At 37.4% G+C, this 26,900-nt stretch overlaps 1 protein-coding gene across 8 annotated transcripts in view; it reads left to right on the plus strand.

Annotated features, from left to right (window-relative positions):
• The window catches only part of MCU (mitochondrial calcium uniporter), a 229,247-nt gene that overhangs the window by 159,216 nt on the left and 43,131 nt on the right, over positions 1 to 26,900 (plus strand). For all 8 annotated transcript variants that reach the window (XM_039478332.2, XM_039478333.1, XM_074382378.1 and 5 more), the window contains one exon: positions 15,779 to 15,848. In XM_039478332.2, the coding sequence (XP_039334266.1) occupies positions 15,779 to 15,848 (70 nt within the window). The remainder of the gene's footprint in view (positions 1 to 15,778; positions 15,849 to 26,900) is intronic.

A 26,900-nucleotide genomic window follows, 5' to 3' on the forward strand; every position in this document is an offset into this window, starting at 1 on the left:
TTAAGAAACATAAAATTCAGTATATAAAGAGATGCCCGTTTTTATTCCTTTGTGTTTCTATTAATGCTTTCTTCTGCTGGGTAAAGCAGAGCAGTAGATAAAATATTTTGTGGAATGACATTTGAAATTTTCAGGGGAGAAGTCCATGGAGAATGGTGTCTAGAAATTGACCAACATCTCTAAAATCAATAGGAGAGAGGAATTTAGGTCAGTTTTCCTTATTTTGACAAATTAAGTGAGTCAGGGACAGCCTTATGACTTGAAAGTCAAACATAGTGTGCTACTTTGAGGAATTAGCTTTTGTGGCAAGTTTGACATTTTTGTGAGAAGGCAGAGTAGAAATAGAGAAAAAAAGGGGTGAGAAAAGACAGCTACACACATACAATTAAGACACAACTTGTTAGCGCCCCCCCCACACACACACACACACCATTTTTTCTGATGGAGTCTCGCTCTGTCACCAGGCTAGAGTACAGTGGTGCAATCTCGGCTCACTAGTCTCCGCCTCCCGGGTTCAAGTGATTCTCCCATTTCAGCTTCCCAAGTAGCTGAGACTACAGGCACACGCCATCATGCCCAGCTAATTTTTGTATTTTTAGTAGAGATGGGGTTTCACCATGTTGGCCAGCATGGTCTCGATCTCTTGACCTTGTGATCCGCCCACCTCAGCCTGCCAAAGTGCTGGCATTACAGGCGTGAGCCACTGCACCTGGCCAACCCTTTAATTAATTGTTGCTACTTCTGTATCCCAACATTCTCTCTACCCCAACATGCTAAACACACTTTAGTAAGTTTATTTTTTAATTTTTCCTCAGTAAGTTTGGATTCTTATTAAATATAAAGCAGGAGGAAAGTTTTTGCATTCAAGGAGCTTACAGTAATATTCTTAGTATCACTTTCAGTTTCCTAGGCCATAATAACTAATCAACCTTAGTGTTTTTGGATTTTTAATAAATACTTTCCTTTCTGTTTATTTTGAAAATTTTCAAATATATAGAGAAGTGAAAGAATAATGCAATAGACATCTAAATTCCCTTTAGCTAGATTCAGTAGTTGTTAACATTTTTCCAGTCTTTTTTTTTTTGCACTGAGCCATTTGAGCCATCATCAACACTTCATTCACAAAAAGTTCATAATGTGTCTCCTATGAATAGGACATTCTTTTACATAATCATAATATAATTTTTATACTCAATAAATTTATCTTAGTTGATAGTATTGGATAGTTAAATTATAGTCTATTGAAAAATACAGTGAGATAGTTGTTGACTCAAGGAAAATTTTTCTTCTGTCTACCTCAATGGGAAATGCATTTTTGACCGTTGAAGAAAAGTCTGAGGGAAAAGTGTGTACCATTTATTCTGTGAAATTGAGTGATACATGTCTGTTATAGGGCAGGAAGAAATAATCATGCTAGAAGTAAGGATCTTTCATCAATGAGAATGTGTCACAAAATATCCATTGACATTTGTGCTGCAAAGAATATTCCATTTATGCTGTGCATGTGAATAGAATATATTTGCATACCTTATGTTTTTGTCATTATTGCTTGCAAACATTTCTAGATAATTTTGTCACTAAGAAATAAGGTAGTATGTGTCAGGTACCATAGGAACTATTTATTAGATTTGGTTCTTAATAATTTTTCTCAGTCTTCTATCCTACAAGCTATAGTCATGAACTTCCCAGCTTAATTGTTGGAAGGAAATAGTTAGTTTTGGTATTTCTGTTTCAGTTTTGACCTCATGCTCATAGTTGCTGTGGGGTAAACATTTAGGTGATTATTTGTCAAAATTGTTCTGGCTATGCTTTGAAAGAGAAACACAGATGTCCTTCTGAACTTCTTCATCAGTTTGGTTAGTATTTTTTAATGGGATAACAAAATGAAGTTAACACTGTTTTTTGTCAGTAGTTATTCCCTACCACTTTCCATGGTGTTCCCTTTCTGTTTTTGTTTCCCGCCACCCCCCCCACCCACAATTGGTGACATAATACTAGACTCCACAGAATAATCTGCCCTTTAACAGCTCAGTATTGAGACTAGGACTTGAATGTTGGACATCCAATTCTATCCCTAGATTCAGTGCCCATTCTGCTAACTGAAATTGATTTTTCCTTTATCTCTAAAGCATTGTCCCATTTTTGTTAACTTTGTAACTTCTTTGTGATCATCACTCCTCTCTAAAAGAAGTGATGGGTTCCTATATTGTAGGAAACAAACTAGAAAAGGAACAAAGACCATGACAAAAGTCAGGCTTATATGACTTAATTTTTTTTTTTAACTAAAACTTTTGGTCTTCAAGATCTGAATGTAGCACAAGGATCAACATTGTCATAATGAAATGTATCCTTCATGTAAAATGTAGTGAAGTAGTCAGCAAATTTTAAATTTCATGTGATGTTTAAATATTATGGATTATTTGTGAGAAAGTTTTTGAAGAACATGCATTCCTTCTAGAAAACTGGTTTAAAAACCAATTGGATTATGTAAGTCTAGAGAATGAAAATGACCCAGTCCAATTTTTCTTTCCACTCTCAATAAGATTGATATGCATGCCTGAGTTCTTAACATGAAATTGATCTCTTCTTCAAAAGGAAACAAACAAGCATGATTTTCTGCATAACTTTTATTCTACAGCATTTAGGGTGGCAGCATATTATATTTAGAAATTTCCTCACAACAATTTCTTGAAAATCTTGACTTTACAGGGATATACCATCTCTCTAGGCTGTGAAGAAACAAAGTTAAGCCCTTTGTCACACACACACAAATGTCACCTTCAACTCAGCTGGTATTAAAAGTCCATGACAACCTCAAATCCAACAAAGAGGTGTCATAGGATTCTTGCTTTTTTTAAGTGCACATGGAACATTTTCCAGCTGACCACCGTTAGGCCATAAAGCAAGTCCTAATAAATTTCAAGGGATTTACGTCATACAGAGTATGTTCTCTAACCAAAGTGAAATTAACAGAAATTACATTTTCTTTCTTTCTTTCTTTCCTTTTTTTTTTTTTTTTTTGAGATGGATTCTCACTCTATTACCCAGGCTAGAGTGCAGTGGCATGATCTCGGCTCACTGCAACCTCTGCCTCCCAGGTTCAAGTGATTCTCCTGCCTCAGCCTCCTGAGTAGCTTGGACTACAGGCATGCACCACCATGCCCAGTTAATTTTTGTATTTATGGTAGAAATGGGGTTTCACCATGCTGGCCAGGCTGGTCTCGAACTCCTGACCTCGTGATTCACCTGCCTTGGCCTCCCAAAGTGCTAGGGTTACAAGCATGAGTCACTGTGCCCAGCCAGAAATTACATTTTCACTGGAAAATCATCTGGTATTTGAAACGGGCATCAAAGAAGAAATAATAGCCAGGTGCAGTGGCTCACACCTGTAATCCCAGCACTTTGGGAGGCTGAGGTGGGCGGATCACCTGAGGTCAACAATTCAAGACCAGCTTGGCCAACATGGTAAAACCCCATCTCTACTAAAAATACAAAAATTAGCCAGGCGTGGTGGTGGACACCTGTAATTGCAGCTACTCAGGAGACTGAGGCAGGAGGATCACTTGAACCCAAGAGGTAGAGGTTGCAGTGAGCCAAGATCATACCACTGCACTCCATCCTAGGTGACAAAGTGAGACTCCGTCTCAAAATAAATAAATAATTAAATAAGGAAATAACCAAGACTAACAGATCAAGAAAAAGTAGGCATAGTTTACCAATACCGGGAACAACAAAAAAAGGCAATGTCACTACACATTCTATGGCCATTAAAAAGTTATGAGGGTATTCTGAACAACTTTATGTCAATACACATTTAGAATTTCACACAAAATGGACAAATGCCTAGAGTAACATGACTTACCAAAAACCAACACATTTAGTGATAATAAAAAGACAACCCAAATTAAAAATGGCCAAAGGTTCTAAATAGACATTTTTCCAATGAAAATATAAAGGTGGTCAGTAAGCATATGATAAAATGCTCAACATCATTACTTATTAGGGAAATGGAAATCAAAGCCACAATGAGATACCACTTCACATCCACTAAGGAAGCTATAATTGAAAAGACAGATAGGACTAGGTGTGATGGCTCGCACTTGTAACCCCAGCATTTTGAGAGGCCAAGGCAGGAGGACTGCTTGAGCCCAGGAGGTCAAAGCTGCAGTGAGCCATGATTGCACCACCATACTCAGCCTGCACAAGAGAGTGAGACCCTGTCTCAAAAAAAAAAAAAAAAAAAAATCAAGTGTTGGTAAGGATGTAGAGCAGGTGTCCCCAAACTTTTTACACAGGGGGCCAGTTCACTGTCCCTCAGACCGTTGGAGGGCCACCACATACTGTGCTCCTCTCACTGACCACCAATGAAAGAGGTGCCCCTTCCTGAATTGCGACGGGGGGGCCGGATAAATGGCCTCAGGGGGCCGCATGTAAATGTAAATGTAATGTAAAATATTACAGCCACTTTATATAAATAGTATGGCAATTCCTCAAAAGGTTGAATTCAGAGTTCCCATGGCACCCTACAATTCTACTCCTAGGTATCTATCTAAGAGGAAGGAAAATGAATGTTCATACAAAAACTTGTACATGAATGTCTATAGCAGCATTATTCATAATAGCCAAAAGTGGAAGCAACCCAAATGGTCACTGACTGATGAATGGATAAACAAAATGTCATAAAGCCATACAATGGAATATTATTTGGCAATAAAAAGGAATTAAGTACCAATATATGCTGCAACATAGATGATCCTTGAAACATTATGCTAAGTGAAAGAAACCAGTCACAAAAAGACCACAGATTGGGCCCTGTGCATGTTTAGAAAATGCAGAAGATGGTAGTGATGTTAGTAATGGTATTCTTTCTTTATATGCAGATAAGCATCTGCTGGTCTCTCAACTTGTAAAGTTGTAACAGAATTGCTTGCTAAGAGACTGGTCCCCATATGAACCTTAAAGAGACAGGAGAAATCAGCTGGAGTCATAGGCAGAGTGGGCTGAGTACTATTCTGGGTTGAGTGTTTTCAGTTTTGAATTATATGTGAAAATCATCTTAACTCTCTTATTTGATCTTCCCCTTTATACTGCACTAAGACCTTTAATGACTACTATTCTTTGGTATTAATCTTAAGTAATGTGTTAATTATGTGAAGTTACACTTTGGCATGGCTTTATTAAGGGTATTTTTAAAAAATCAAGCAAATAGGTTGGGTGTGGTGGCTCAGGTCTGTATCCCCAGCACTTTGGGAGGCTGAGGCAGACGAATCACGAGGTCAGGAGTTCAAGACCAGCCTAAAACCCCATCTCTACTAAAAAAAAAAAAAAAAAAAAACTGGCCGGGCATGGTGGCACGCACCTGTAATCCCAGACTCAGGACGCTGAGGCAGAAGAATCGCTTGGACCTGAGAGGTGGAGGTTGTAGTGAGCTGAGATCGCACCATTGCACTCCAGGCTGGGTGACAGAGTGAGACTCTTTCAAAATAAACAAAATAAATCAAGCAAATAAAAATAAATCCCATTAGCTAAAGGTAGAGAAAGAGAATAGAAACTGTCAAAATTGTTGCATTTGTATGAAGCCAAAGAGTTAAAGACAAGTAAGACTTAAGGACCAGCACAGTGGCTTAGGGCTGTAATTCCAGCACTTTAAGCGGCTGAGTTGGGAGGATTGCTTGAGGTCAGGAGTTCAAGACCAGCCCTAGCAACATGGCAAGACCCCATCTCTACAAAAATTTAAAAACTTGGCATATCCCAACTACCCAAGAGGCTGAGGCAGGAGGATTGCTTGAGCCCAGGAGGTCAGTGATGCAGTGAGCCATGATCATACTGCTGCGCTCCAGCCTTGGTGACAGAGTGAGACTCTGTCCCCCATCACCCTCTTATACCCCCCAAAAAGGGCTTTATGAATGCCTTAAAATCTCCAATTAATGAAAGGTGATTTGTTGTTCTTATGGTATTCCTACTGGATAAAATCTGGAAGAAATGAAGGAATGTTATTAGCTCATACATAATAATTTCTTTCTTTTTTTTTTTTTTTTTTTTTTGAGACGCTCTTGTCACCCAGTCTGGCATACAGTCAGGTTCAAGCGATTCTTCTCCTGAGTAGCTGAGATTATAGGCACTTGCCACCACACCTGGCTACTTTGTGTGTGTGTGTGTGTGTGTGTGTGTGTGTGTGTGTGTGTGTGTGTGTGTGTTTTAGTAGAGATGGGGTTTCATCATATTGGGCAGGCTGGTCTTGAACTCCTGACCTCAGGTGATCCCCTCGCCTTGGCCTCCCAAAATGCTGGGATTACAGGCGTGAGCCACTGCGCCTGGCCCATGATTTCTATTACTCTTACTTCAGTTTTGAGTTTTCTAAGTGAGACAATTATGTTAGAAATGCAGGTAGCATATTTATTTTATTTTTAATTAGGTAAAATAACTTACAGTAAATGGAAAAGGAATTCTAAAATAAAACCAGCTCCTTTGCTATAACTCTCTCTTTTTATATTTTATTCTTTTCATAGTATGAGTGTCACACTCACACAACACATGGGAGGGTAGAGAGTGATTTTTATAGCAGCTGTTGTATCCCTCTGATTGCAGGGGAATAAAAGAGGCCTATAGTTATTTATATTTGTGAGTGGTAACTGCATTCTTTTTATTATTAACTGAAGCTAGAGCAAAAATGAAAGTCACACAAAGCATACTTCTTAGTTTGAATTGTTTACTTCGTTAATACAAAGGAGAGTTGAAATGAATTCTCACCACTAATTCTTTCCCCGCCTTTTATTTTAGCCTTACCTGAGAAAAAAAGTTAGGTCTGTAAGTCAAGGTCAAAATAAAGTAGCAACATGGGAGTGTAGATTACTGAAATGTGTTCTATACTGATCTTTTTTTCTTCTATCCTAGCTTTTCTGATGTCTTTTAAAGGTTACAGAAAATTAAATAAATCTGTTATGTTTCACCTTAAAAAAGAGAAGAATACAACAGAGCACAATTGGTCAGTAGATATTTGTAATTCTTTTTCTCCCTTAATTTTTTTATTTTGAAAAAGTTCAAACCTACGGAAAAGTTGCAGAAAGACTATGAAGTACAGTCTTACACGTTTCGCCTAGATTCACCAGTTATTCATCTTTTGCCACATTTGCTTTATTTCTCTCTGCCTGTGTGCGTATACATGTATATGTACACATATGCATATTATTTATTTTTTCCTGATCTACTGACCATGCCAGGTATCATAATCTTTCATCGCGAAATATTTAAGCCATGTTTTTTCTAAGAACAATAACATCCTCTTGCTCTTGTACAAAATACAAAATTTGTTTTTGATTTTTCTGGACTCCTGTCTATTACCTGTGTTTTATCAGTGTTCAAGAACAAAGGAGGCAGTGAGGGAAATTATTAATAGCAACCACCCACTTCCTAAGTTATTCGCCACTCTGCATCTTCCAGAAACCAATTGGGAAAACAAAGATAGAAGTTGATTTTCAAACAAAATAAATACAAAGTGATTGATAGACAAGGCCCCATAGCATTAAGTAGGCCCAGTTTTTTATTCTGTCACATATGGTTGAACCATTTCTCTCAACTACTTTGTAGTGTATGTCAGGAAAAAAATCTATTGGTATCCATTTTCATGAATTAATAGTCTTTCAGAGTTCGAAGGGGTTACAATGTATGTTGCATAACCCATGCATTTTACAGATGTGAAGTAAGATTCAAGGTCATTCAACTAGAGATAAGACTAGAATCTAGCCTTTGAAACTCAATGCATTGGTTTCTGCTATGTCATGTTTCTTCTGTGTGAGCCTTAGTTGTTTATGTTGGGGTCTTGATAAATGAGAATGGTGAAGGGTCTGAGAATACTGTTCCTAGCTAACTGATGCATCCCTTTCAACTCATTTGCATGAACTGTGGTAGTGCTTCTCAACCTTTAATGTGCATGAGAATTACCTCGTGACCTTGTTAAAATGCAGATTCTGATTCAGTAGGTCAGAGGTGGGGCCTGAGATCTGCATTCGAACAAACTCCCAAATAATGCTGATGCCCCAGATCCATTTTCTAGAACAAACAGATTTCTCAGGCCCTAGGCATTGTGAAAGTAGAAAAAAAACACTTAAAAACATAAGCTATTTTAGTTCCAAAAGGTATAGAGACAAATGTAACTAACACCTGTATCCATAAAATATTTTGAAAAGTTCTTTATATTTTCCTAACTTTAACGGCACTTTAAAAGGAAGTTTTATCTCAATATCTTGTTATAGATGCGACTATTTCCCTAATACTGTTACGTCAACAAATGCATTGAGATTTCACAGGCTTTAATGGCACTGTGGAAAGAAATATGAATTCAGGTGATGAAAAGAACCATTGCCAAACTGAACTGTCTGTCAAAACAAGCAACCAAATGAAGTTCCATTTTTACTCTCAATAAAAACATCTTCAAGCCAATCACATTTATTCATTTAACAGCTAGAGTTCCCCCTTACCTGCTATTTCACTTTTTGTGGTTTTCATTACCCACAGTCAGCTGCAGTCTGAAAATATTAAGTGAAAAATTTTGGAAATAATGAAGTTTTAGATGGTACACTGTCCTGAGTAGTGTGGTGAGATCTCACACTGTCCTATACTGGCCCGCTCTGTAGCCACCCAAGACGTAAATCATCCCATGTACAGTATAATACGATATTTTAAAAGATCACATTTGTGTAACTTTTATTATACTATATTGTTGTAATTATCCTATTTTATTAATTGTTTTTCTTTTACTGTGCCTAATTTGTAAATTAAACTTTATCCATAGGTGTGTGTGTGTGTGTGTGTGTGTGTGTGTGTGTGTGTGTGTGTGTTTCTTCCTATGAGCTGTGATTTTGTTGTAAGGTATGTGTTTATATGAAAAAAAGTAGGGTTTGGTACTGTCAGTGACTTCAGGCTTCCACTGAAAGTCTTAGAACATACTCCTCAGAGATAACGGGAGAATACTGTACTTAGAGTTTCCGTTCCCATGGAGTTCATATTCTGACTTTATTCCCTTGTATCTAAATCTATATGCTGCTTTGAATTGCATAAATGATTTTTAAACGGTACAAATGCTAGGTTTTATGTGACAGTGAGTCCTTTAAGATCTTTGCATTTAGGTTTTTAGTTTTTAAAAAGTAATGATGAACAGTTCATTCAATGACCATCTCAACACAACATGGTGTTTGTTTCTTAATAAAATTAAATCCCAAGATTTTCTTAAAAGGAACTAGGTTAATAAGGAACTAACTTTCCCTCTCTCTTTCTCTCACTCTCTCTCCCTGCCCCTCCCTTCTTTCCTCCCCCTCACCATTCCCCTTCCTTTAGCCTGATGTCTAATTGACTGTGAATATTTTGGGGCTATTGACTGGTTATTTAGAGCTGACAATCCTCTCAAGTTTCTGGAAGGAATATACTGCTGAGTTTGCTCTTTTGAACTATGAAAGAGGAATTAGATATAGTTGAATAATTTATGATCATAGTAAGGAATTTAAAAGTAAATTTTGATTTGAATTTAATAGTTTTCTGAGGCATATCTTTTTTATCATTCAAAAGTTTAATTTTTATTGGCTTAAATCTTATGATTTGAGGAAATAAAATTACAGTGTTTTGTAGCCTGACTCTAAATTGATAACACTAGGGATTAAGATTACAGGTATATGATTATAATACGAGGGCAGACGTTATACTTTCTTTTGTTTCAAGCCCCTACTTTTCCTTAAACTTACTTATTACCAAAAGAATAAACTTGCCATTTGTTTTCAGGGGACTGTGAGGGCACTAAATCACCTTATTCATTTGGCATCAATATGCCTAGGGAGGCCAGGCATGATGGCTCATGCCTGTGATCCCAGCACTTTGGGAGGCCAAGGTAGGCGGATCACTTGAGGTCAGGAGTTTGAGACCAGCCTGGCCAACATGGTAAAAGCCTGTCTCTACTAAAACTTACAAAAATTAAGCCAGGCATAATTGCTGGTTGCCTGTAGTCCCAGCTACTCAGGGGGCTAAGGCAGGAGAATGGCTTGAACCCAGAGGTTGAGTGAGAATTGCTTGAGGTGGAGGTTGCAGTGAGCCAAGATTGTGCCCCTGCACTCTAACCTGGTGACCAAACAAGACACTGTCTAAAAAAAAAAAAAAAATTCCTAGAGATAGTCCCTTTCTCTGATAATTTTTGAAAGACTTTCTAAATAATTTAATCTTTGTATCTGCCAAGATTTAACTTAATTAACTTTGCTTAACTTTAATCTTGGTATCTGCCTATGAAATTTAAATATTTAAATATTACACGCCATTTGCCTGAATGTTTTTGCTGACTTTTCTTTTTTTTTAACTTCTTGATATATTTTTCAAACTTTCAGCATCAGTCAAATATTTATTAAAAGCATACAAGGAAAATAAAGGGTAAAAAAAAAAAAACCCTCAACAGTAAAGGAAAAAAACTTTTAAAAACTTACTATTTTCTTGTGACATGTTAAAAATACAAAAGTTAAACCATGAAATATTTTCAATTTAGGGGAATTAAGGAAGAGTTTATAACAGCAATGGCTCTTTGATCTTGAGCTCTTATTAATTGCTTTCTTATTTTTTTGTTTGTGTTGTGTGTGTGTGTGTGTTGTTGCCATATTTCAAGGAAAATAGGCAAGAGCAAAATAATGTTTGTTTTCGTTGTCTTTATTAGACTCTAAGCTTCTGGAAGGTTTAAAGAAAGGAGAGGACTTGTATATGTGTTTACTAACACTTAGTATGTAGTATTTTATAATTGCCATTACAGAAGTGGGTGGGAAGGACTTTGGGAAAGTAAATTATACCAAAAGTACAGAAACTGTTCTATAAGCAAAGATCAGCAAACATTTCCTTTCCTTTCCCCTTTTTCCCCTTCCCCTTTTCCCACTTTCCCCCTTTCTTTTCTTTTCTTTGAGACGGAGTCTTGCTCTGTTACCAGGCTGGAGTACAGTGGATCTCAGCTCACTGCAACCTCTGCCACCCAGGTTCAAGCGATTCTTCTGCCACCTGGGTTCAAGTGATTCTTCTTCCTCAGCTTCCCAAATAGCTGGGACTACAGGTGTATGCCACCATGTCTGGCTAATTTTTGTATGTTTAGTAGAGATGGGGTGTCACCATATTGGCCAGGCTGGTCTTGAGCTCCTGACCTCGTGATCTGCCCGCCTCAGCCTTCCAAGGTGCCAGGATTATAGACGTGAGCCACTGCGCCCTGCCAAACATTTTCTTAAAGGGCCAGGTTGTAAATATTTGATACTTTGTGGGCCATATTGTCTCTGTTGGAACTATTCAACTCTTGCAACTACATACCAACTACTCAGTTTGGCTGTTGTGATGTGAAAGTAGTTGAGTGGGCTATAGAGAGTAAGTAAATGAATGAACTTTGTTAAGTTCTAATACAATTTATTTATAAAAACAGGCAGCAAGCCTGCCAACCCATGTTCTACATCATCTAACAAATCCTACTCATAAGCAGCCATGCATTGATGTGGTTCTCTGCCCCACAAAAACATCTTTTATTATTGTTAAGAATAATTGGCCGGGTGCGGTGGCTGACACCTGTAATCCCAGCACTTTGGGAGGCCGAGGCGGGTGGATCACAAGGTCGAGAGATCGAGACCATCCTGGTCAACATGGTGAAACCCCGTCTCTACTAAAAATACAAAAAACTAGCTGGGCGTGGTGGCGCGTGCCTGTAATCCCAGCTACTCAGGAGGCTGAGGCAGGAGAATTGCCTGAGCCCAGGAGGTGGAGGTTGCGGTGAGCCGAGATCGCGCCATTGCACTCCAGCCTGGGTAACAAGAGCGAAACTCCGTCTCAAAAAAAAAAAAAAAAAAAAGAAGAAGAATTTACGAAAATGGCCCAGTGTTGTATGTCTATTTAAGTGATAGGATGGTTGGGATTTCCTTTTAAGATATACTGAAAGGAAAAAACTGGGTATATAGATGAACTGAATTTGACAAAATGTTAATAAATATAGAAGCAGATGATGGGTTCATAGGATTTCTTCACACTGTGCTTTTTACTGTGTGTGTTTGAAGATGTCAGTATTTAAAAGTTAATATATAAACAAATAATGGCCCAGTAAAAGCAGCAGTTTGTCCCTTCTCTTCTCACATCTTACAATAGGAAGGCAAATAAGACAAAAATGCAAGTCCCATTTTCAGCACAACTATGGAGATCTCTGCAATTCCAAAACACATTATATAATGGAAGGTTGCCAGATCCAGTGGAGGTCAAGTAGAGGTGTGTGGGAAAACCCTGAGGAATGACACCTATGGTTGCAGATACCTGACAAAGCTAGCCAAGCACAGTTCTCCAGAGGAAGCTGCCGACCTCAGACTTCTCCAAAGCAGCATTCAACACTGATCCTTTAACTTTCAAATCCTCAAGGAAAGATTAATTTAGAAATTAACATGCCAAGCTGCAGGAAATTTAGCTCTCCTGAGTCCTACTTCTACAGGAAGAAGTGCAGCCAACCAAGAAATGAAAGGAGAAACTACAGCTAAAGTATTAGCAGTGAACATAGAGTCCATTGATCTATAGAATTAAGACTAAAACAAATGTGGAAATTAGATTTACAGAGCAGAGTATGAATCGTTAAAACCTTGACGGTGCAGTAATGAAAGTTGGAAAGAGGAAATAAATTATGTTGTCATGTTTTATAACAGCCTGTCAAAAGATGTCATTTGAAATCAATAAATCTAGTAAAATCTTAAGATTGGAGTGGAGGGGAGTCTATAGTTGATACATAGATATGTAGGTTAGAGCGAAAGGTAAACACTAAGAGAAATAATAAACTAAACCAAATGGTAGAGGGAAAGAGAAAGAAATGTTAACTGTATTAGTTCATCATTGCTGATAATAGAGATAGGATTTTTATATGTTACAGCATATTTTTTTTAATAAAATTTTAGTTATAATATTAAAAAACTATAAAATATAGGGTTTTTTTTCCCCTAACATGTGTTTGATGAGGACTTGTTATTTGCCAAGCATAATCAGTGACCAAAAAAGATGAAAATTTTTGCTTCATGAGTTGGAGGAAACAAAAGTAATAAGCAAATAATTTGTTAAGAGGTATTAAATGTATGGGGGGAAAATACAGCATAAAAGGATTAGAAGTACCCATTGACAAGATTGTTATTTTGAAGTGGGTGACCAGAGTAGACCTTAGTCAGACAATGAAATTTGAGCAAAAATTTGAAGGAAGTGAAGGAACCAGATAGTTATCTAGAGAAACAGTATTCTAAGCAAAGGTAGTAGCTGTTGCAAAGGCCCTGAAGCAAAAACATAACAAGGTTCAAGAAACAGGGAAGAGTCTAAGGGCTAAAGCAGTAATACAGGAGGGAGAGTGGTAAGAGATAAGTCAGAGACAATGGGGTATCAGAGAATATTGAACTTTCAAAGGCCATTACAAGAACTTTGACTTTTATTCTGACCTAACTACTAGAACAAAAAAGTAAACCTTTCTTATTATGAGAAGGAATATATACATAACTAAAAGCATGCACAAATCATTGAGTAATTTTATTTTAATGTTTTTTTAAGAGATGAGGTCTCACTCTGTTGCCCAGGCTGGAGTTCAGTGACAGGATCATAGATCACTGCAGCTTCTTCTAACTCCTAGGCTCAAGCAGTCCTCTCACTCAGCCTCCCAAAGTGCTGTGATTACCATCGTGAGCCACCATGCCCAGCCACTAGTAAACTATTTTTACTTTAGAAAGCATAGCATAAAATTTCATAACTGATAAGAGATTAAATATGCATGTTATATTAAATAGGCTAACTCTTCTATAAAACATTCCAAGATCAAATTACTAAGAAAATGAAAGCAAAGAAACTCAGAATAATAAAATTGAAGAACAGGCATATGCACACTGAAACGTGCACGGGGTGTTCCTAACATTGGACAAGACTGTACAAAAATCATTGCTTGCAGAAAAAGAGCCTACAAGATCTGCATGAAAACAAGTTTGAAGTGCTTCTCAGAAATACAAATAGAGACGTAAATGGGAAGACTTACAAGATTCTTTGGCAAAAATCAAAATCATTTAAAAGTTATTTTCCCCTTTTTTAACTCATGAAGTTAATATCTCGAAATAAGACATAAGCTAGTATTTATTGAGAATTTACTCTATGCCAGGCATGTTCTAGGGTCTTTATATGTATTACTCATTTAGTCCTCACAACTGCTTTATGTGGGTAATGTTAGTATCACTTTTTGCCCATTTTTCAGTGAAGAAACCAAGGCACAAAGAAGGTAACAACTTGCCCAAGAGTTGTAAAGTTACTGAACCACAATATGAACTAAGGCAAGATTATTTCAGATTCTGTGCTTTTAACCACTACACAATACTGCTTTTTGAAACGAATAGCTGTGTGTGTGTGTGTGTGTGTGTGTGTGTGTGTGTGTGTGTGTGTAAACTGACTCTGAAGTTCATATGGGGAAACAAATAAGCAAGAATAGCTGGGAGATTTCTTAAGAAAATTAATAAGGAAAAACTAACCTACAAGATACAGAAATATATGGTAAGACTAGAATGTTAAAACAATGTGGCCACTAGAGCATGAGCAGAATAGAAGTTCAGAAATAGATCCAAATTCATATAAGTACTTGGAAAATTATAAAGATAGCATTTCCAATAAGAAAGGAAAAGATGTATTAGTCACTGTATGGGACAGCTATGTTGTCATTAGAGGGAAATTAGTTAGATTTATGCTTAATAACTTTGACTAAAAGTAATTCCTAATGAATCAAAGATTTAAAACTAAACTAGCTGTGAGCCAAGTCTCAAGTAATTTTAAGTGATTTATTTACATTTTTTATAAGTGTCAATCTTACCTTTCTGCATGCTTTCTCAAGTTGAAATGAGATGGAAATTAATGATAGCGATATGAAGGCTGTAAGCCTGCCATCTACTAAGCTATATTAAAATGTGCATTGTCACAGAGTCCTAAATGATTTTTCTTTGTGCTGGTGGAATGGAATATGTCAGACCTGAAGCTGGTATATTGGATTTTGTTCAGTTAATGCCTTCCCTTCTTCTTCCTTTGATACTTTTTGGGGCTGGGAAAGCAAAAGATACAAAGGAATAAATTAAGCATTTGGCAAGTGAGAAATGAATTCAGTGTTCATTCTGAGACATGGTTTAGTTATGAGAACCTAAGTTCCAGGTCCACATCCACAGTGACATTGCTCTTGGAGGAAGTAGTAGAGATGGATGTGAGTGTGAGTGATTTCTTCTAACACTGAAGCAGTCATGATTAAGGACTCAAGTAGTAAGGTTGACTGTCTGAGTTTTTAAAAAAGAAGAGTGAACATAAAGACCAGATGCCTACCCAATAACAGTAAATTCTGAATAACTATCTTGTACCTGGGAAGAGATATGAAGAAGATGCAGGTCTGAAAGATAACCAGAGGAAGAAAAAGCCAGAAAGTTTACCTGAGGCCTGATAGCACCTAGAATCAATATTGTGTTTTTAAAACATGATTTGTATAATTCTAATTTTGTTTAATGCAATATGTATACTTGTATTTGTATTTGTAAATGTGTTTGCTTATATCTTCAAAACATACCAAAATGTTCACTGTTATTACTTTAGGATGATAGAAGTTTGAAAGACTTTTCTTTTATCTGCATTTTTAAAGTTTTCTACAAAGCATACTTATTACTTAAGTAATCATATTTATATATTTATTATATATACACACATAAGTATATGTTTGTTGTTCCGTTCTGACAGTAGATGTATCTTTTGTATTTTCTAGGTACACCAGAGGCTGTCTTCCTGGCAGAATTTGAGAGTTGTTCATTGCAGTACTGTTGTGCCCTCTGATGGTGAGTTTCAGCAAATCCATCTTTTATGTCTGATACTATTTCCCTCTTAGCTCACTGTTTCTTATTCTCTACCTGACACAAAATTTATAAATTATACTCTTCCACTTAAGGTGGGCTTAGGGGTCTGAGAGAGAAAGGAGGGCTAGAGAAGGAAAGGAGGGCTAGATTCCCATTTGGATGAGAATCTAGTGAATTTAGAGGAGAAACCAAGAAGAAACACTTGAGATCCATCAGGACTTCATAGGTCATGGAATGTTCTTTTTTTATTTTATTTTATTTTATTGCATTTTAGGTTTTGGGGTCCATGTGAAGAACATGAAAGATTGTTGCATAGGTACATACATGGCGATGTCGTTTGCCACCTCCATCCCCCCATCACCTATATCTGGCATTTCTCCCCATGTTATCCCTCCCCAACTTCCCACTCCCCGCTGTCCCTCCCCTAGTTCCCCACAACAGACCCCAGTGTGTGATGCTCCCCTCCCTGTGTCCATGTGTTCTCACTGTTCAACACCTGCCTATGAGTGAGAACATGCGGTGTTTGATTTTCTGTTCTTGTGTCAGTTTGCTGAGAATGATGGTTTCCAGGTTCATCCATGTCCCTACAAAGGACATGAACTCATCGTTTTTTATGGCTGCATAGTATTCCGTGGTGTATATGTGCCACATTTTCCCTGTCCAGTCTATCATCGGAATGTTCTTTTATCTTTTATTTTTGAGACGGAGCCTTGCTCTGTCGCCCACGTGAAGTACAGTGGTGTGGTCTCAGCTCACTGCAGCTTCCACCTCCTGAGATTAAGCAATTCTCCTGCCTCAGCCTCTCGAGTAGCTGGGACCAGGCGAGCACTACCATGCCTGACTAATTTTCATATTTTTTGTAGAGACAAGTTTCACCATGTTGGCCAGGCTGATCTCAAACCCCTGACTTCATATGATCCGCCCACCTCAACCTCTCAAAGTGCTGGGATTACAGGCGTGAGCCGCTGCGCTCAGCTTCATTTATCTGTTAAAACTAGTAACATAGTTAATATGAAAATCACAGAAGCACCATCTTTGGTGTTTTCTAACCATTGGTTCTTCACATGATGGATAATGATCAAACACTTGATCATTAGGCCTCTTGTACCAGAGCCTAGCCAGAAGGAACTGAGACCTCCTGCTCTTGCTTATATTTTTCCTCCCTTAAACACAGGACTGCAGTACTCTTCTTTGATGTGAGAAGGGATAAACAGATGCTTCGGGACCACATGCAATCCTTTGTAAATGTCTATGATGCTATAACCTGGCAACAGGATCCAAGCCTTAGTTATTTTTATGGTAGTGGAGGGAGATGTATTTACAACTTTTACTGTCATTTCTTTTACTCGATTTTGTGCATTTACAGTTTAGGTTGCTTAGTTTAGGGGCTGACTGTTAAATATGTTTCCTCTGTGTAAAGTTTAGTTTGATAGAGCTCTGATTTCAACCTTAGAAACACATTAATTCATAAGCATAACCATTGAAAGAGCATCCTGCAAATTTATAAGGTTGCCTAAAACTAAAGAAGCCCAGAAGATGAATCATGAAAATGCTAGAATCCCCAGCATTTAGTCAGTATAGATATTTGCAGTTTTATCGGAATCACTTCCCAAAGCTGTTTTGTGAATTTATGGACAGTGTGCTCATATTTGCCAAATCTTCTAAATTTGGAAGAAAAATCCATTTGTGGTTACTCATTTGTAACATGGAAAGGTTAAAAAGGGGAAAATAGACCAAAATCAAAACAAGGAAAATATTAGCTGGCTGTTTCCAGTCTCTTAAAGACAAAAAACTAAAAAAGTAGTACCAATTAATGTATAAATTAAAAAGCAGCATTTAGTACTGTGTTGTGGCTAGAAAGGTAGCCATGTTGCCCCCAGTTATGAGTCACTATGTACCCAGATAGCAGTACTTTCTACGTGGCCAAGAGCCAGAGGACCATAATGCCACCTGGCTATGCTACCTATTCCTTTCCCTTCTTAAGCTCCTTCAATGCAGTGGGTGGGTATCTCTCTTCCTCCTGACACTGTCTTGGTCCATTAAATAGCCAAATGGTGACTGACTATCCACATCTACACCAGCACCACTCCCAGGTTCTGACTTATTTCATTACCACTGCAGGGTGCCATCATTAGATACTTTGAATAAAAAGGATTTCTCTGCCCAGCACAGTGTCTCACACCGGTAATACCAGCACTTTGGGAGGCCAAGGCAGGAGGATCACCAGGTTCAGAGATCAAGACCATCCTGACCAACATGGTGAAATCCCATCTCTTAAAAAAAAAAAAATTAGCTGGGGTGGTGGTGCACACCTGTAGTCTCAGCCACTTGGGAGGCTGAGGCAGGAGAACCACTTGAACCCAGGAGGCAGAGGTTGCAGTTAGTGGAGATCATGCCACTGCACTCAGCCTGGCAACAGAGCAAGACTCTGTCTCAAAAAACAAACCAAAAAAATAATTTCTCTCACTGTAAAAAAAAAAAAAAATTTGTTTATATTGCTGAATCCGCTCAGCTTTTGCTGAACTATTTCATTCAAACATTTTTAGTTTTTAAGATTTTGTTTGAAATTGTCATATATTCAATATCAACACATATCAATATCTATTCATAAAGTTATATATACTTAATATCAACCAAGTCACATGTTACACCACAGCAGGAAGGTCAAATCCCACTGGTGGTTATGATATTTAGTGGCAATTAATTTGAACTAATGAATTCATATTAGAATTGGTATTAATTTTGCTACTTATTACAGTTACTATTATCCTCTTATACATACCTGTATTTTATCCATATGGAGATATTTCAGTAATTTATACTGGGGTATCTTGCTAAATGTTATCAGAGGACATAAATGCTAATAGGTTGCCATTTTGAGGGTTTGAAGGCAAGATTTTTACAAAAGCTAGAAGGATATCAACTTATGAAGAGAAAGAGTGTCTCCCCAAATTCTTACCAGCACTATTTATCTTTCTTAAGAAAACTAATTCATATTAGTTATCAATAAATAAAAGCATACAATTACTTGATTTAATAGAGTTTGAGGTCCTTACTGTCCCCAAATTATACGTCTTTCTAATTTTGTACTTCTAAGTTAATTTTACCTTAGGTCAGTATAGCATGTGAGAAACTGCTTAATGCACAGCTACTCCAATAAGTAGAGACTGATCACCAGTAACAGAAACTTCTGCCATCACTTCCTGCTCTTTGTTATAACTGCTGGTCATCTTCAGTATTAAATGATGACTTGACCCTCAGTTTTTAGAAGTACAGGATCTAAAATACCACATTCTATAATTATGATATTTATATACTTAGTAATATACCTATATGTATTGCTTTTCAGTAATTGCTTGTAATTATGTTATTTGACAAATCTGGTTATGACAGTAACAGCTGCTAATAAAATATGTAGATTATCTTAAATGTTTACCTCTCTAACAAAGCAATCTAACAGGTTCTTGAGGTTTTGTGTGTATGTGTGTTGTAAATACTTCTGAGAATCTAATGAAAGCTCTAGACTCTTTCTCTAGAAGAATTTATATAAACAGAAAATTTTACGTATAATTTTATAATGATACAGATTTCCCTCGACCAAACATGAAACAAACACATACCCATACTCACACCCATGTTGCCTTTTATGACAGGTATTCTGCTTAAAGCTTAAGAGTACAAGCTTTGGAGTCAAGCAGACCTAGGTTTATATCTCAGTTCTACCACTTAACCTCCTTATAACCCCAGGCAAGTAGTAAATCAAAGCCTGTTTCCTCATCTGTGAAGTGTAGATAGTAATAGTTAATACCTCCAACAGAAAAATGTAGAAATAGTACTTATTCTGTAAGGAGTGGTTGTGGTCATGTTAAAGACCCCAAATTTAAAACATGTGGTCTTGGACTTCTCATTTTAATTTATCTGTGCCTCAGATCCTCAATTGTAAAATGACTAATAGTAAAGTGTTTATGGTTATATGGTTTATACTTACTTAGTGGTGTTTCTCTTCATGTTAATGAAAGTTAAGGATGTGAATAATTCTGCTATAGCCAGTTTGACTGTGTAATTTATCATCATCCAACCTAGAACACTTTTGAGAGTGAAAGGCCTAATAACTTTTTAATAACATAGGCCAGGAGCTATCTTCACTTTAGCTATTGGGAAAGTGTGAAGGTGAGCTAGAGAAAGAGCAAGAAAAATAGTCTTACCTAGCTGCTTTTATGTCTTTATCCAGAAATGTAATCCTACTCCATTTGCCTTATATTAAGAATTACTAGGGCCAGGCATGGTGGCTCATGCCTGTAATCCCAGCACTTTGGGAGGATCTCCTGAGCTCAGGAGTTCAAGACCAGCCTGAGCAACACAGAGAGACCTCGTCTCTACCAAAAAAAAAAAAAATACAAAAATTAACTGGGCGTGTTGTCATGTGCCTGTGGTCCCTGCTACTTGGGAGGCTGAGGTGGGAGGATTGCTTAAGCCCAGGAGGTCAAGGCTGCAATGAGATGAGAAGTCAAGGCAACAGTCAGCTAGGATCCTGCCAATGCACCACTCCATCCTGAACGACAGAGTGAGACCTTGTCTCACCAAAAAAAAAAAAAAAACCACAAAAATGCAAGAGAGACAATTGCTAGAGAGTTGTTATGTTTATCTTGTACTTAACAAAAAATGCAAGATTTCCCTACAAAAATTGTTTGAGGCCAAATAATAATGAAACTGTCTGAAAATTCCTGTTTAATAATAAACAATCATCTGTTTAGTCAACCCAAGTAATAGATAATATTCTTAACCTAAGGTCTGTGAGTGGTTTGGGGGACCAGATATATGCCCCAGCTTTTTTTCTTTGTTTTCTGTCCTGTTCCTTTTTTTTTTTTTTTTTTTTTTTTTTTGAGACAGAGTTTTGCTCTTGTTGCCTAGGCTGGAGTGCAATGGCTTGATCTCGGCTCACTGCAACCTCTGCCTCCCAGATTCAAGCGATTCTCCTGCCTCAGCCTCCCAACTAGCTGGGATTACAGGCATGCACCACCATACCCAGCTAATTTTGTATTTTTAGTAGAGATGGGGGTTTCTCCATGTTGGTCAGGCTGGTCTTGAACTCCCGACCTCAGATGATCTGCCTACCTCAGCCTCCCAAAGTGCTGCGATTACAGGTGTGAGTCACCGCACCCAGCTCTTAGTTTTTTTAAACAGCTTTATTGATCTGTATTTCACATACCATAAAATTTACCCATCCCAACAATCCATCTTTTTATGTGTGTGTGATAGAGTCTCACTTTGTCCCCCAGGCTGGAGTACAGAGTTATAGTCTCAGCTCACTGCAACCTCTGCTTCCCAGGTTCAAGTGATTCTTGTGCCTCAGCCTCCCTGGCAGCTGGGGTTACAAACACACACCACCATTGCCTGGCTAATTTTTTGTATTTAGTGGAGACAGGTTTGCGCCATGTTGGCCAGGCTGGTCTCAAACTCTTGATCTCAGGTGATCCGCCTGCCTCAGCCTACCAAAGTGCTGGGATTACAGGCATGAGTCACCATGGCCAGCCACAACAATCCATCTTTTTAGACTGCTTGCTTGTTAGTCAGTTGATAGTGTAGCAAATTTTTTTTTTTTAAAGTTCCCCAGTTCTAATCTTCACTCCCACTCTTAACCCTGGCCAACCACTAATCTGCTTTCTGTCTCTGTAGTTAAACTTTTTCCAAAAATGTCATATAAATGAACTCATGTAATACGTAGTCTTGTGCATCTGGCTTCTTTTACACAGTACAGTACTTTCAAAGCTTATCCATGTTGTATTGTGTATTCATAGTATTTATTTTTATTGCTGGGTAGTATTCCAGTATATGGAAGTACCACATTTTGTTTATTCATCCCCCAAATGAGGGACATTAGGATTGTTTTCCATTTTGTACTATTAAAAACCATGCTGCTGCCGACATTTGCCTGTAAGTCTTTGTATGGACATGTTTTCATTCTTCTTGGATAGATACTTGTGAATGGAATGGTTGAGTTATATTGTAAGTATATGGTTAATTTTTTAAGAAACTGCAAACTGTTTTCCAAAGTGGCTGTACCATTTTGCATTCCCACCAGCAGTACATCATTGTGACAGTTGCCCTACATACTCCCCAACCTTGGTACAATCAGTCTTGCTTATAGACACTCTAGTGGATGTGTAATATTACTTCACTGTGGTTTTAAATTAGATTTCACTGATAATGATATTGAACATCTTTTCATGTGCTTATTAACCATTCATGTATTTTCTTTAGTAAAGTATCTATTCGAAGTAACTTTTAAAACATTTGACTATTTATCTTCTTATTATTGAGTTGTAAGAGTTCTTTATGTAGTTCAGAATTTTTCCTGTTAGTTTTTAAAGTAGTTTTGAGGGAAAGGGGACAAATGTTATTAATGACTTTTTTGTCAAGTCCTGTTATTAACTGTTATACACAGTTGGAAGTTCTGTCATCATTGCATTAAGGGCAGATACATACCCCACCACTATACCCCCCACAACTATATATCTTTCGCTCCAACTTTAAAAAGACTTGACAAATTCACCAAAAATTATAGCACACAGAGCCTAAGTATTTTAATGTGGCAGATGCCTCACCAACTTAAAGTTGTGAAAACGGAAGCACCTTATTTTTTTTTATTTTAAAAATATATCGAACAGTTTGGATTTTTTTTTTTTTGTAAGTAGTAGTTACAGTTTGAAACTTTACCAAAATGCGGATGAACTTGTTCCATCACAGAATCTTAAGGATTCTTCAAGACTTTTATATTACCAAGAAAAGAAGCCACATGAAATTGGAAAGACTTGTAAGCTTTATGTGCTGACAGTGAATGAACTACTTCTATGTCAAATTTCAGTTGATGCCATCTTCTTCAGGGTTGTCATCATTTTTTCCAATATTTTGAAGTGAATTTTGAGGGAATTGGAAACTATCCCATTTTCCTCCAGAGTGCAACTTGATGAAATGACTGATATTGCTCAAAGCAGTTAGTTCCTAGTTTTTGTCGGTTAACATGCATGCTGACACAATTAAAGAAAAATTCCTAATATGTGGGTCTCTTGTGGAAATTGCAAAGGCTGTTAATATACTACCAGCATCTCAGGCAGACTTAAATTTCTTTGCCAAAATAACCACCAGAATTTTTTTTCTTTTTTTCTTTTTTCTTTTTTCTTTTTTCTGAAACAGAGTTTTGCTCTTGTCACCAGACTGGAGTGCAATGGTGTGATCTTGACTCACTACAATCTCCTTCTCCCAGATTCAAGTGATTCTCCTGCCTCAACCTCCCAAGTAGCTGGAATTACACCATGCCTGACTGATTTTTGTATTTTTAGTAGAGACAGGGTTTTTCCATGTTGGCCAGGCTGGTCTCAAACTCCTGACCTCAGGTGATCCACCCGCCTCAGCCTCTCAGAGTGCTGAGATTACAGGTGTGAACCACCATGCCTGGCCAAAAAAAAATTTTTGATTATAACAAAGATCTTAGTACTCCGCACAGATGGTGCATCTTCCAAACTTAGCAATGTGCATACTTAGACTGCCTCAGAGGAGAAAGCAGCTCCACCTGTTGAAATAATGCGTTGCTTTTTTTCACTGCCACATACTGGCTTTAAAGATTCTCTCCCAACAGGCCTAAAAGTTTTGCCTGCTACCACAGAAGTAATCAATTTCATGAGAACAAGGTTTTTATCAAGAAAAAGGATAAAAATATAAAATTCTCCTTTGCTTGATTAAATTGTTGGCAGGAGTTTTGCTTTTTAAGAGAAAAGAAAGATTAGTACAGGAAGAGTTTATTCATGGCTTGATTTTTACTTGGGGATATTTAGAGCTTTATGAATGGGTACTCTAATTCAAGGTCTTACAGTTGTTACGGATTTGGCAGAAAAGTATAAACTGTTAGCCAAGTTACTGCTGAGTAAGGTAAAGCCAGGAGTTTGAGACCATCCTAGGCAACATGGTGAAACCATCTCTACTAAAAATACAAAAAATTGGCTAGGCATGGTGGCATACATCTGTAGTCCTGTAGTCCTGTAGAAATGGACAACCAGGCCAGGTGCGGTGGCTTACACCTGTAATCCCAGCACTTTGGGAGGCCGAGGTGGGCGGATCACGAGGTCAAGAGATCAAGACCATCCTGGCCAGCATGGTGATACCCCCTCTTTACTACAAATACAAAAATTAGCCAGGCATGGTGGCATGCGCCTGTGGTCCCAGCTACTCGAGAGGCTGAGGCGGAAGAATCACTTGAACCCAGGAGGCAGAGGTTGCAGTGAGCCGAGATTGCGCTACTGCACTCCAGCCTGGCGACAGAGCAAGACTCCATCTCAAAAATAAAAAGAAATGGACAACCATGTGAATTTTCTACTGCTGGAAGTAGCTCCAAAGGCTAGTCATTAATGAAAAGTTTTGTCAGTTTTTCTGAAGGAATATATAAAAACTGCAGAGAACTTAAAGATTACCTCCTCACAAAAAACTTCACAATTAAAACTTGGATTTATAATCTTTTCACTTTTGATATTGTATTAAGCAGTGATATGAAATCAATTCTCAGACAATTCTTAGGTTCCTTGCACAAGCCTAACCTAGCATCATTTGGCAAAGTGAGCTGTGATTCTGTTTGTTACCATATACCTTTCTCGGAGTTTTCAGTACTGCTTTTCATCAAAACAGAAAGTGTATAACCTTTGGATACCAAAGATAATACTCAGTTCATCGTGTTCCAAAACTAGGACAGTATGTGACTTCTTTAGCCAAACAATAGCAGCTTATAATTTACATGTTCTTTCCTATTGAATTAACATTTATTTCCTGTTTAATTTGTATACTTTATTTCTTTTTAACAAACAGGAAATGGCCATTAATTTTGATTCAGAAATTAGGGAAATAATCCTTCAGGTTTTATAAACATTTATTTTTAAAATATGGCAATATGAAGAAAATCAGTTTCCAATACAATTATTATTGCATTGGAATAAAATAATTTTATAAATTATAAATAATAAATATAATTATAAGATAGTTATAAATAAAATAATTTATTTTCTAAATTATATCTACAATTTTTATGTATAAACTGTTTGGATTTTTTTCAGGAAATAGGGTTGAGGAAAGTTTATCCATAGCTTTATCAGATTCTCTCAGAGGTTAATTAACCAAAAATACTAAAAAACAGACTATTTTTTTAGATCAATTTTAGCTTCACATCCCAAATGAGAGAAGGGTACAGAAATATATATTCCCTGCCCCCAAATCCTTGCATAACCTTCTCCATGATGAACATCTTCCCATGAGAGTGGTACATTTGTTACAACTGATGAGCTGGCATTGACACATCATTATTACCCCAAGTCCGTAATTTTCGTTAGGGTTCACTCTTGGTGTTTTACATCCTATAGGTTTTGGGCAAATGTATATATGACATGTGTCCAGCATTATAATATCACACAGAGGAGTTTCACCATCCTAAAAATCCTCTGTGCTCTACCTATTCATGTCTCCCTTCTCCTTAACTCCTGGCAGTTACTGATATTTTACTATCTCCATAGTTTTGCCTTTTCCAGAATGTCTTATAGTTGGAATCATACAGTATGTAGCCTTTCCAGATTAACTTTTTTCACTTAGTATGATATGGTTAAGTTTTCCTTATATCTTTTCATGGCTTGATAGCTCATTTCTTTTTAGCACTGGATAATAGTGTTGTTTTCTGGGTGTACTACAATTTGTCCACTTGCCTACCGAAGCACATCTTGGTTGCTTCCAAGTTTTGGCAGTTATGAATAAGGCTACTATAAACATCTGTTTGCAAGGTTTTATATGGCATTTTTCGGCTCCTTCGGGTAAATACAAAGAATTATGATTGGTAGCAGTATGTTTGTTTTTGTAAGAAAACACCAAACTGCCTTCCAAAGTGCCTATACAGGTTTGTAGCCTAAGAACAATACCTAGATACCTACTAGGTGTGTAGTAGGGTGTACCATCTAGGTGTTATAATTATCATCCATGATGTTCACACAGTGACAGAATCACCTAATGATGCATTTCTCAGAATGTAGCCCTGTGGTTAAGCAATGTATTCATAGAATGAAATTCTATAAGAAGTTTTTTTTTTAATTTACTACTTCCTTATATGTAGGAGTTTAAGTATTTCCATAAATATGATTCAACTTAGATAAACTTCAAAGCATGATTGTCATAAAAGGCAAGTTGTAGAGGGTTATATACGCTGTGATCTTTATGTACAGTAGGCTCCCCCAACCTTTTTCTGTGATTTCACTTTCTATAATTTCAGTTACCCACGGGCAACTGCAGTCTGAAAATGTTAAATGAAAAATTCCAGAAATAAACAAGTTTTTGATTTTTTTTTTTTTTTTTTTTTTTTTTTTTTTTTTTTTTTTGTGATGGTGTCTAGCTCTGTCACCCAGGATGGAGTGCAGTGGCACAGTATCAGCTCACTGCAACTTTTACTCCCAGGTTCAAGCAATTCTCCTGCCTCTATCTCCCAAGTAGCTGGGATTATAGGCACCCACCACCACACCCGGCTAATTTTTGTATTTTCAGTAGAGACGGGTTTTACCATGTTGCCCAGGCGGGTCTCAAACTCCTGACCTCAAGTGGTCTGCCTGCATTGGCCTCACAAAGTGCTGAGATTACAGGAATGAGCCACCGCACCCAGCCTATGTATTGATTTCTGATCAAATTGGGGAACCCAGAGTTCTCCACAGATCCCATCCTCATAGGCCAATCATGTCAACTGGAGAATGCCAAGATTTATAAATGTGGAAAGGAGAACTTCATTTCTCATAAAGCATTGCAGCCTTCAGGGTGGCCATTCTAACAGGCTGGGAAGCATAGCCTCCAGTCAGAAGCCAGAAATAGGCAGTTCCTCAGCTTTCTCAGAGGTATGCATGTATAGGGTTCTGTACTATCTGCAGTTGGGTATTCACTGAGGGTCTTAGAACATATCCTCCATGGATAGGGGATACTACAATAAAATATAAATACATGCAAAGTCATACCATATTTGGTTAT

The sequence above is a fragment of the Saimiri boliviensis genome, chromosome 12 (assembly GCF_048565385.1).
Source record: "Saimiri boliviensis isolate mSaiBol1 chromosome 12, mSaiBol1.pri, whole genome shotgun sequence".
In the NCBI taxonomy this organism is placed as follows: domain Eukaryota; kingdom Metazoa; phylum Chordata; class Mammalia; order Primates; family Cebidae; genus Saimiri; species Saimiri boliviensis.